This window comes from Danio aesculapii, chromosome 12 (genome assembly GCF_903798145.1).
Source record: "Danio aesculapii chromosome 12, fDanAes4.1, whole genome shotgun sequence".
Lineage (NCBI taxonomy): Eukaryota > Metazoa > Chordata > Actinopteri > Cypriniformes > Danionidae > Danio > Danio aesculapii.
Window position 1 is genome coordinate 9,857,762 of NC_079446.1, and position 13,382 is coordinate 9,871,143.

General features: G+C 37.0%; 1 protein-coding gene across 1 annotated transcript; it reads left to right on the top strand.

Moving 5' to 3' along the window:
* Positions 1 to 2,967: 2,967 nt before the first annotated feature.
* On the top strand, positions 2,968 to 11,275 carry nrbf2b (nuclear receptor binding factor 2b). The gene is made up of 4 exons (XM_056469879.1): positions 2,968 to 3,144; positions 6,667 to 6,751; positions 9,413 to 9,453; positions 9,534 to 11,275. Exons 1-4 carry the CDS (start codon positions 3,115 to 3,117, stop codon positions 10,122 to 10,124), a joined length of 747 nt encoding a protein of 248 aa, XP_056325854.1. The 5' UTR covers positions 2,968 to 3,114; the 3' UTR covers positions 10,125 to 11,275.
* The last annotated feature ends 2,107 nt before the right edge of the window (positions 11,276 to 13,382 follow it).

Consider the following 13,382-nt stretch of genomic DNA (forward strand, 5'->3'; position numbering starts at 1 on the left):
GCTTATGTATGAAATATGTATTACTTGGCCTTATATAACCCTGAGTACAGTGAGTGTATGGCAGGCCAGTGTGATTCATGAGGCTCTATCTGATCCGGTTCTGCTCTCTATCAGTAGTAATTGAAGAGCATTTGGATAAAGCAAGTGGCACTTGACAACAAAAACAAAGCACTTGAGCCAGTGATGTCATCAGATAATAAGAGCACTCTCTGAGTGGACAAAATATTACGATGCGCAAGGAATCTCAAACCACTGGACAGAAAAACACCGCAGTGTAAAAAATGCCGGGTTCCACACAATCGATTTGTGTTGAGGCAACATGAAGGAATTAAGTTAACTTATTAGTTTTTACAAATTTAAGTGGATTGAACATAAAACAATTAAGTTGTCCCAAAGAAACCTTAAGGATTATGTTGTTTCAGCTTATTTTAAATAAGTTGTTTGAACAAACAACAAGGGTGGCGCAGTGGCTAGCACTGTCGCCTTACTGCAAGAAGGTTGCTGGTACGAGCCTTGGCTGGGACAGTTGTAATTTCTGCGTGGAGTTTGCATGTTTGTGGGTTTCCTCCGGGTGCTCCAGTTTCCCCCACAAAAAGTCCAAATACATGCGCTATCGGGGAATTGGGTAAGCTAAATTGGCCGTAGTGTATGTGTGTGAATGAATGTGTATGGGTGTTTGCCAGTGATGGGTTACAGCTGGAAGGGCAGCCGCTGCAGTTGGATAAGTTTGCGGTTCATTCTGTTGTGGCAACCCCTGAATAATAAAAGGGCTAAGCCGAAAAGAAAATAAATGAATGAATGTTATATTAACTTATAGAACAATTTTTTTATGCTTATGTATTAAATTAAATAAATATTAAATATGTAAAAATAATAGATAAAAAACAATGGATTGTTTTGTTGCTATTTTTTATTCTGCTGTTGTTGGTACACTGAATCTGTGGCACGGTTTTATATTATACTCAAGAAGAATTCAGAATACAGGTACAGTCAAAAAAATTTGTTATAAAATAAAATGCAAAAAACAAAGTTAGCACTCTGCCGTAAGGATTGATAGACTAATACTCTGTCATAGAGTATTAGTAAGCTGTAGGTTAATATTTGGTCTTGGGTTTTCTGTGTATTGAACACCGGAGTCCAACAGTAGGTAAAAATGAGTTATTAACTTATTAATTTATTAGTTATTTAAATCAGGAAGTTATATTGGAATTAAATTCCAGCATTTGCATTAATCTAGTCATTTAGTGAGTTTAATAAATACATATTTTTATGTAATGTATTACATAAAAACAATATAAAATAATAGTTCTTCCAAAAAACTTGAGTTGTTTCAACTCATCTTAAATAAAACATACAGCAAACATAATTTTTGGAGTGTAGACTAATGCTGTCTGTGTTTTTGATGTATCATATAGATTCAGTGTTTTTAAATATATATATATATATATATTTAACGGAGGTTTAACGGAGAGATTTTTTTCAACACATTTCTAAACATAATAGTTTGAATAACTCATTTCTAATAACTGATTTATTTTATATTTGCCATGATGACAGTAAATAATATATGACTAGATATTTTTCAAGACACTTCTATCCAGCTTAAAGTGACATTTAAGGGTTTACCTAGGCTAATTAGGTTAACTAGGCAAGTTAGGGTAATAAGGCAAGTTATTGTATAATGATGGTTTGCTCTGTAGACTATCGAATAACAATTAAGCTTAAAGAGGCTAATAATATCGACCTTTAAATGTTTTTTTTTATTTGATAAAAACTGCATATATTCTAGCCGAAATAAAACAAATAAGATTATCTCCAGAAGAAAAAATATTATCAGACATACTGTGAACATTTCCTTGCTTTGTTAATCATCATTTAGGAAATATTTAAAAAAGAAGAAAAAAATCATATATATATATATATATATATATATATATATATATATAAAGTGGCATTTTATATTATAATTTTAACAACTAAGTTCTAATATTTGCTTGCTGAAATTTTAGTGATTGTTTTCCTCCTGAGGCAGGTTGTATTAGCATCTAGCGTTAACAGAAAAACAAAATGGCTACTACATAAACTTCATACAAGTAATGTCATCACCGAGTCTTAGAAAAAAGCTTTTAAAACAATGACATATTTCTTCTGAGTATTTTAATACAGTAAACGATGGATTTAATGTATTTAACAGTTAAAACTTCTACACAATTTGGGTTTTAGTCACCACCGTCAGATGTGTCAAATGTGTCAGATTAATATTTTGATAATCTATAATTTAGCTGTTGTATATTTGTTGAATAATTGTTGGTCATAAATAAATGCAGTTTGTTTGTTAACTGTTAAATTTAAACATATTTATTGCTTCGTCTGATGTTGACAATAATTGAGGACACGGAAAGGAATGTTATTTAAAACAAATCGAAAAGATTGAGAATGTACCAAAGCGTTCTTTTTAGGTAGCTTGTGACATATAAGATGCAAAAAAATTAGTTTTATTTGTCCCAGAAAAGGTAATAGATGTATATATTTTTGCACCTCTTTGTCCCACCTCTTGTGAACAGATAGACTTATATAAAGAAACACCGGTAATTAGTAATTGACATGTAGTTGCAAATGTACTTACCGTAAAATGAATGTTTAAAGTTAACGATAGCATTAATTAAATAAATAAACAGAATGTAAAAATGTCCCGTATCTACTGTGGAATCAGCTCCAAAAAACACAATATTTCGTGACGTTAATAATACAGAATTTGTGAGGTAAAGGCTCCCTCTAGTGGTGAGAGTAAACATCACAGAGCTTTAGAACAGCGTTAGAAAAATAGACTTGTTTAATAATTGAAAGCTAACTTGTACCAATTATTATGAAAGTTATTTTAGGATTTCGTTTTATTAAATATAAAAAAGACAAATAAAAAAGCCTTCCTACGTCACGGGTGTCGTCGTGCTGTGACGCGATGGTGACGTCTCGGAGGGGGAAGTTGTTGTTGTTTTGCTCGTCTATTGTAGCAGTGGAACAGCAACCGGTGAAACCAGAGTCCCTGGTCCCGGAATAAAGACAGAAATGTGCCGATGAGTCTCTCGTGTGGTTGAGACTGTAGTCGACAAAGGAATGGAGGTGGTGGACAGTCCTCTCAATCTCGTAAGTGTCTGTTTACAAGCCACATTAGCACGCTAGCCGCTGTTAGCTTAGCCGATTTGCATCTGTAAAGAATATAAAATAAAAGCTGCGAAGAGGTTCACATGTCCTGAAACACATGCAGTCATTTATCAATTATTTTGAATTCCTTCAACTGCGATATAAAGGCTTCGTATAAACCGTGAGCTGTATTTTGTGTGGTCTGTTTAAGTTAGCCTTTATGTGTGTGTTTGTTTACTGCTGACAGCTGATCACCTTTAAACAAACACGGAGTAAGTGGCTTCACTCAGATTGGTTTCTGTGTAATTTTATTATTTTATTTGAGTATTACAGCATTTATGAATGTTGTGTGCTTTTAATGAGATATTCCTTAAGTGAATCTGAGATCACCAGTAAAACAAATTGTCCTATAATGCAAAATTTCTATTTATAATAGGTTTAAACTTCTATTTTTTGTCATTATACTTGTTGAAACAGTCTTCAGAAACACTTTGACATTCTCCCTTTGTACATCTCATCAGAAGGGAAAAGTCCCTCTCATTAGCATAAGCAGCCCTTAGTGAGAAGCAGGCGTCCGCCATTAGAGTTTTCAACATACCTGCTGAATGTAATGTCAGTGACTAAGAGGCATTATAAATGTGGAGTTTTAGGATGCACAAATGAACACTGTAGTCTCCATATACTGCCTTCCTCTGAGACACTTCTATTCACATTTTTAAGAATTTATGTTTGTTCTGTTTTTGAATCTGCAGCTATGCTGACACACAGGCATTTGTAGCCCCTCCCTCTGTTGAAAAAAGGGCTGGGTTACAATCTCATTTAAATTTAAAGCGACAGTCACCAAAACGGCACAATTTGGATTAAAGTCTTAAATGTGTCAGTTTCAAAGGGTTAAAAACATTGAAACATTGTTTGTGGGGTATTTTGAGCTGAAACTTGACACACGCACTCTAGGCTCATCAGAGACTTATTTTACATCTTGTTTAAGGGGGCATAAAAGGTCCCCTTTAATAATTTTTTTATTGGATCTTTTCTTGTAAAGGCTCTAATATAGTTGCAAGAATATAAACAAATAACAATGTTATAAAACACAAAGTACAATACAATTATTTTAATACAGTGCTATCCTGTAATATTGGCACCATTGGGAAATTGGCAAAGAACCTTTTGATATTTTGCTCAATATACTAACAAAAACAACTTTAGTATTGTTGGACAAAGGTTAATCACGATTAATCGCATTTGAAATAAAAGTTTGTTTTGACATATATGTGCGTGTGTTATGTACGTTTATTATGTATATGTGATACACACACAAATAGAAGCAAAATTATACAAATCAATTTTGTTACATTGATATATAAATGTGTTGCGGCTGGAAGGGCATGCGCTGCGCAAAACATATGCTGGATAAGTTCATTCCGCTGTGGCGACCCCTTATTAATAAAGGGACTAAGCTGAAGGAGAATTAATGAATGATATAAAAAATTTGAATCTTATACCTAAATACAAACAAACATGTTCTCAAATAAATATGTATGCAAGTGTTATATATATATATATATATATATATATATATACTATAAGTATACACAGAACAGAAACGTAAATTATGTCAAAACAAACTTTTATTTTGTATGCAATTAATCACTATTAGTTTTTGTCCAGCACTAAAATATAAATCTTGAGAATGGTCTCAAATCATCAAAATATATACACTACCTGACAAAAGTCTTGTTGTTGATCGCATTTGTAAGAGTGACATATAATAACTTGACTTCTAGTTGATCATTTGGAAAAGTGACAGAAGTTAGATTCACAAATACTGCAGAAGACCTACTGGAACCCGCATAGACCCAAGATTCTCATAGAAATCAGTCAAGTTTGGTGAAGGAAACATCGTGGTTTGGGGTTACATTCATTTTGGGGGTGTGTGAGAGTTCTGCAGAGTGGATGGCAACATCAACAGCCTGAGGTATCAAGAGATTTGTGCTGCCCATTACAAACCACAGGAGAGGGCAAATTCTTCAGCAGGATAGAGTTCCTTCTCATACTTCAGCCTCCACATCAAAGTTCCTGAAAGCAAAGAAGGTCAAGGTGCTCCAGGATTGGCCAGTCCAGTCACCAGACTTGAACATTATTAAGCATGTCTGTGGTAAGATGGAGGAGGAGGCATTGAAGATGAATCCAAAAAATCTTGATGAACTCTGGGAGTCCTGCAAGAACGCTTTCTTTGCCATTCCAGATGACTTTATTAATAAGTTATTTGAGTCATTGCAGAGATGTATGGATGCAGTCCTCCAAGCTCATGGGAGTCAGATACTATATTAATTTTTTCTCCACTGCACCATGACTTTATATTCTCTACTATATTCTATACATTATTTCTGTTAAGTGACAAGACTTTTGTCTAAGTAAAGTCAGACCTTACTGTCCTAATTAAATCATTAAAAATAAAGACATGATCATATTTTATTCTGGTAAAATAAGTGTAATCTAGAGGCCTTTGCCTTTCATATAAGCCACTTCTGATACTAAATGATCAACTAGAAATCAAGTTATATTTGCTGTTCCTAAAACTTGGATTGGCGACAAGACTTTTGTCAGGTGGTGTATATTGCTGTAAAGTGACAAAAGATAATTAAGACATTTTTTATGTAGATAAATGTATTGGACACTTGTGATTTTTATTTTATTATAATTTTTTTGATTATTTGTATAATATCTGTAGGTACACATGCAAAATCAGCATTATTAAGCACACACTTTTTTGTGTCAGTGGAAGTAAAAAATTCTGACCACCTGTGCAAAGCATTCACATATTTATTACTTACTAATATACTTTCTATAACGTTTAAAATAGATTTTCAATGCTAGAATTTCCATATTTTCCAATCTCACAATGCATAAGAATTTTTGTGCTCCGAGTTAAAGAGATAGTTCACCCAAAAATAAATATTCTGCCATCATTTACTCACCCTTTACTTGTTCAAAACCTATTTGACTTTCTTCTGTTGAACACAAAAGAAGATATTTTGACGAATGCTGGTTGATGTCATTTTTTTATACTATAGAAGTCGATGGACAACATTTATCAAAATATCTTCTTTTGTATTCAGTAGAAAAAAAGAAACTCATAAAGCTTTAAAACCACATGAGGAGAGTAAATGATGAGTTAAAACTCTTGGTGTTGTATCCCCTTAAATAACAGTTGACTGGGTGCAAAATAAAAAAAATAGCTTAGCTTGAAATGAGGTTAATGATGGAGGGTTTGAGGGTGATATTTGATGAACTATTACAGTAAAATGAGTATATCTGTGTACAGTATAGTGTTAGAGGGATGACGGGAGTATTGACAGATCGCTTTAAATAGACTTTCACTGTGACTGAAAGGATTAGATGAACTTCGATGTAGATTTAGAGTTAATCAGGGCTAATGTCATTTATCTGTGCTGTAATTAGTTTTTAGTGCTAACCGAACCCATCATGATGAAGTCATGTGAAAAGCTGTATCCTCCCTTTCAGGCCCATCAGCAGTGCAGGAAGGCAGACCGCTTGCTGGCCGCTGGGAAATTTGAAGATGCCATCTCCTGCCACAGAAAAGCTGCAGGTTGATTTCTGTTTTAATCTCTGTTCAGAGCATAATTCTGATCAAGACGGCTGTGGAAATGAATGTTGACGGTACCGTAGTGATAACTCATGAACGAAAGGCTTTTGTTTGGACTAGAATTAAATGAATATTTATTTGAATAATAGGAAAATAAAATCCTATTTGTTATTTAGTTATTGAAATATATCTATTTTTAATATAATTTTTTTAAAGATTTATTTTTGAGCTTTTGCCTTCATTTGATAGGACAGTATTGAGACAATAAGCGAAGTTGGAGAGAGAGAGTGAGGGGGCAGGGTAGGGAAATGTCCTCAAGCCGGGATTCGAACTCGGGACGCCCTGACATGCTACTGCACCATATGTTGGTGTGCTAACCACTAGGCTATTGCGCCGACATAATATGATAATTTAAGTGGTTTTCTGGTTGAGGGATGTCATTTTAAAATATGTGGGTGTTATCAGAAATATGGCAACACAAACTCTTATTTATATTACTTGTTTGACTCGCATGATTGGTTTAGCAAGGCCATGTTCATTTGCATAAATGTAGAATGTAAGTATTTGTCAGCATTAATATACAAGTAATTTCACATTACACTATAAAGTAAATATTTCACACGATACTCACCAGAAACTGCAAATATCCAATCAGCCAATTACAAGGCAGGTCCTTGGCGAATTTAGGAATGCAGTCGTGGTTGAGATACACATCAATTCAAAATGAGCACTAAAATGTAAATGTAAAGAGAAGTAAATGACTTTAAATTAGTGTTGTCACGATACTGGAATTCAGTACCAATCGCTACTGAAATTTTAGAAACGTCCATTTCCCGCTAAGATTTGTGCGCGTTCCTAAACCGCTCTGATTTGCCATTGTGTTCTCGTGCTCAATAGAAATGACCGAACTCACCGATGTTTACTGAGCGTAATTAGATATACAGACACTAGGGTGTTTTACAGCTGGTCTGTTTATAAGCTGCCATACGAGTGATCTCCTGATGAATCGACTGATCTTCACGGCTTTAAAACGCTCTAGTGTCTGTATATCTGTAGTGATCTGTATACAACATTCACCCTTTACTATAGTAGAGCCAAGTCTTCATAATTAAAGAGCTTCCCTATTCTTGCAAAGAACAGTTACTGTATGCCAGGGGTGCCCAATCCTGTTCCTGGAGATCTACACTACCTGTCAAAAGTCTTGTCGTCGATTCTAGATGTAAGAGTAACAAATAATAACTTGACTTCTAGTTGATCATTTGGAAAAGTGGCAGAAGGGAAATTTTTCTGATACATCATCTGTTGAACTGCATCCCAATCATCACAAATACTGCAGAAGACCTACTGGAACCAGCATGGACACAAGATTATATAGAAATCAGTCAAGTTTGGTGAAGGAAAAAATCATGGTTTGGGGTTACGTTCAGTATGGGGGGTGTGCGAGAGATCTGCAAAGTGGATGGCAACATCAACAGCCTGAGGTATCAAGAGATCTGTGCTGCCCATTACATTACAAACCACAGAGCTGTCAAGCGAGCGCTCTTGCCCGGTCTCACACTCACATAAAGGCATCTAAACGCGCATGAATCATGCACAAATACACCTTTTAAACTTGACAAAAACTCTCAACAACCTTTACTGGATGCTGTGTCTTTAATATGGTGGAAAGATTATTACGCGTTATTGAAACATCAAGGAGGACGCAGCAAAGAAATATCACTTATCAATTAAAACGTTATTATTTTATGCAACAGTCCTTACATCTAAAAAGCAAACACAGGGGGGATCATAAGCAAAAAGACCACTTGCCTATAAGGTGTTTTATGGAATAGTCTATCTTAAACTGACCAGCTACATGTATTTCTTTCCCTTATTATTTTATTTATTTGTTTGGCGCATGTACATGTGTGCGATCGGAAAACTAGTGGAATGGCAGCACGCCATCTTTACCAGACTTGGGCAAAGTCCGCCTCTCCTTTCACTCCGCCCCGAAGCCCCAGCCCTCTTTGGTATTCGGGGGGCCGAAAAAGGCTGGCCGCTGGACCCGAGAAAGCCCCGCTTTGGCCCGATCAGGCCCCAGAAGTGACAGTGGAAACGCGACAGTGGCTCGCTCGCTTTAGGCACAATAGTGGAAACGCGGCTATTGCAGAGATGTATGGATGTGGTCGACCAAGCTCATGGCAGTCATACACAATATTAATTCTTTTCCCACTGCACCACGACTTTAATTAATTAATTCAAAATCAAGGCATGATCATATTTTATTTTGGTAAAATAAGAGTAATCTAGAGGCCTTTGCCTTTCATATAAGCCACTTCCGATATCAAAAGATCAACTAGAAGTCAAGTTATTATTTGCTGTTCCTAAAACTTGGATAAGAGACAAGACTTTTGTCAGGCGTTGTACCTTCCCATAGAATTCAGCTCCAACACTGATCAAACACAACTAAACCAATTAAGTCGGATCTGAAGAAGCACTTGGTAATTACAGACTGGTGTGTTTGATCAGGATTGCAGGAAGGTAGAGCTCCAGGATTAGGATTGGGCACCTCTGCTGTATGGCAGTGGTCCAAAAGTCTCATATTTGGTGGATAACTATAATCTATACTAGTAAAAGACTCAACCTGTGATGGGGAAAACTCAATTGCGGTCATTTTGTCCACAGATCTTCTCAAGGAGGCCATGAAACTCACCGAGTGTGAACAGGTAATGCTAGTACCCATTTTTAATTGTTGGTAAACGAGACATTCTCAGTTTCTGAATTCCTCAATTTTTTCAATTCCCAGGCTCGCTTGTCTCTGGAGCTTCAGCGAGACAGTCATGTAAAGCAGCAGCGGCTGATCGAAGAGCGATGGAAGCGAGCAAAGCGAGAAGACAAACCCAGAACTCTCCAGGTCTCAGATCAGCCGGCTCGACGTCACCTTCATCCAGCTGGAGCTGCGGACACCACCTCTCAACCCCCTGACCGAGAATACGACACCTGGCTGTACCTCCTCAAAAACAAAGGCACCGTCCCAGAGCCCTGCGCAGGCAGCAAAGCTCAGAAAGATGACAAAACACGCTTGGAAGAGCAGCAAACAACCATCAATGACCTGCGCAAGCTCGTAGACCGCCTCGTGTCCGAAAACGAGCGGTTAAAACAGGAAAACGAGCGATTGTGTGTGGAAAACTCGAGGCTGAAGAAGGAACACTACGCCGATGCGGATTCAGAGTTATGGGTGCTTCCACAGCCCAACGAAGAGCGCAAGGCCAAGGACATTCCTATCCCGCAGCTCCCTCCGCTGGAGATGCCCACTCAGGAGATCCCTCTGGAAGACCTACCCGGACTGGAGCTTCCGGAGGACATCCTGCAGGAGCTGCTGGACGGAGACAAGTAGAGAACGCTCATATTCTCGTAATCACACAACCAAAGGGAGACTTCCAGCGCCACCGCGTGCCAGAGGAAACACGCTTCGCTGGCGTAAAATGGCGGTCCATCAAGCCGTCAGCTTGTTTGCTTCGATTAGCGATTGGTTAAAATGAAGAACGAAGACTCTTTTGTCAGTCGTGTGCCTTTTCCGAACATTTCTAACGCATTGTTTTGTTGTTGTCGTTGTTGTTATGAAGTACGACTGAAAAGGGACGTCAAAGACAAACAGATGAGACTCTTTTGTTTTGCAAAATCACACTTAAAACAAACTATTTCCTACGCGGACACTGTGAAATACATCCAGGATGTGTGTGTGTGAGGTTTTTGTGCAGTATCTGTTGATTAGCATCACTCATGTTGACGTTGTGTTCTAAGAGGTATCAATGCAATTAGTTATACATCGGTTTCTGTACACTAACCAGCTTGCAGCACTTGTTTTGCCTTACTGCGAAGATCCCGTCAACTAGTACGAAGATCAGTCAGATCATCGCCCTGGAGGATTTGTAGCAACCACAAACTATAACATGACAAAAACAGCAGTACCTTAGGGACTGAACGTCAGCGTCAAACTATTGCATTCAAAACTATAAGCAATAATCAAGTCAAGCGCTATAGAATCTCTCGTTCGTTATGTTCGTTTCTCATCTCCGCTCACTGCAGTTTTCAGATCTCCGTGTGGATGAACAGAGCTTCTTTTTTTTGTGTACTGTAATCATCAATCAAGGATGGCAGTGTTAATATTTTCAGGTAACCGATCGCACAATCGTACCGTGTGTAACAATAAAAGCAGGTTCACTCCTCACACTGATCAAAAGCGCACCAACATGTGCCAGACGCGCCTGGAAGAGATGACTTTGTGTCACCAAGAGGGAACCAAATCACGTTTTGCTCTTTTTATTGTTGTTTTTTAATTCAATGTTTAATTGCTGGTTTACCGCAGTAATCAGGGTGCATCAGATTTTGTTGTTTTGCGATGTAAAAAAAATCATTGATTTTGATGCATGAATGGCTGTTCTACAGTAAATATGTATACGATTAAGATTTTGGAAATAAGGATTTCTGTATAATTCTTTTGTGAGTTACTTGTTCTGACGAGCATTAAAGATTTTAACAATGGAAGCATCGATCTCTTGCTCTTTTTTTATACATATATAGTAAGTTAGTGCTGTATGTACGTTTTTGACTCTTCTAAAGCATAAAAATACTATAATATGTTTGCAGATTTAAGAAACATGCTAAGTGAACGTTGTTTATCTGAAAAACAATGCTGAAGTCAGATATTCTGCTTTGAAAATGTGTTATGTGTCGAAACATCTGCCTTTGTTTTGGTTATTTTAACCCATCCAATGCCAGTTTAACCAATTATATTTCAGCCCCCCGGGTTGCCTTGGTGGAAAACAGCGCATTTCTTTCATTCATTCTTGAAGGCTCTTAAAGTGTGCGTCCATGACTGAAATGCGACCTCTGGTGGACAGTAGCAGACTTTGAAATGAGGCGCAGATTCAGAGTACCACATGAGGTTATTAATTAGCAAATAATATACAGGATTAATACACATTTTTACTACTAAAATTCCATGACTTTTCCAAGACTTTCAAGTAAGTTTTCATAACCTAATGTTTCATGCAATGTCTACATATGTGTGGTAGAAGAAAAACAATGCATGTTCAAATTTATTACAGCATATCATAAAACACGCATATGTTACGGGTCCCGGCAGCGGAACTCGTAGGCAGATTAAAAGTGCCTGAATTATCAGGAGAAACAAAATCACATTGAGACTTCAGTGTCTTTCACCAGGCGCAGCATAGTAGCATCTCAAGTAAACACAACAGGTATCGCCATGGCAACCCAAAGTGCAAGCCCTCTCAACCGCTGATGCCATTTTGCTTCAAACACAGTCACAGTAGCGATAATGAACCACTTTTGACAGTATATAAATAAATAAATACATAAATAATTACATAACGAAACAAACATTAATATTGTGAATACAATATTGTGAATGGTGTATCACACAGACATCTATTTAGTTTCAGTTTATATTTATATCTATGTAAAATTGATTTAGATAATGCTTACACCGCACTGATAATGTGAGAGTATGTGATTGGCCAAGGACAGAAAAGAAGTAAATAACCAATATTCAAGTATACAGATATCCGTTTTCCTATAACTTTTCCAAAACTTTGTGGGTTTTTCTGTTTTTCCAAAACTTTTTCAAGCCTGGAAAATGCCATGTTAAAATTCCATGACTTTTCCAGGTTTTCCATGACCGTATGAACCCTAAATATAAATATTACAAACGTCAACATTAGGTGAGCAGGTTACATTGTAACTCTGTGTCCTAACAACACGCTACGTGATTTGCAGCGATGAGCTATTTGGCTGTTTGCACCGGACGAAAGACGTAAGAAATTTAAACACAGCCATTCAGAAGCACAGAATAGTGCACTCACTGCACTCCAACAAAATGGTAAGGATTATAATATAATTAATACATATTAAACCTCTTTAATTTTTAGATGCTGAATCACTGATGTGTTCACTTGAGTCACAGTTCTAAAGTTCCATTTTAAATGGTTTATTTTAATTTCAAGAGCTGAGGTGAACTTATCTGCTGCTGCGTTCAGTAGTGTGGCAATAAATGTCATGTAAAATAGCATTCAAGCTCACATTAATAGCATTTAACACTGAATAAAGCGCATGAGGTGTACCTGAGGTGATCATTGTCAGTTTTCTGTTGTTCAGCTGTGAGAAATAGAAGCTGTTTCTAAAATATAAAAACTCATTTTAATATGGAAAATATTCCTTCAATGTCGTTGCTTTTATTTAGAACACGACTTGAATTAGCTTTTGTTGGTGTCGTCAATCTGGAAACCTGCTCTTGCGTGTGCAATACCTAGTTCAACCACTGGGTGTCAAACTTTTCACTCGGTGGCCATCTTTGAAACACCTCTCGGGCAGTATGCTCAGGCAGCCAAAACTGCTTGCCAAGCTTACGATTGAATTTCATATTAGGAATCACCAATAAAATTAAACAACAACCGTTTCTTTAGTTTAATTTCTAAACACCCAAATCACACAAAATCTGCAGAAACTCACGTCTGGCCCGATCGATGATTGGCTCCTGTAAGGCGGGCTTTATTCGCCATATAGCGATCGATGATTGGCTCCTGTAAGGCGGGCTTTATTAGTCATATAGCGATCGATGATTGGCTCCTGT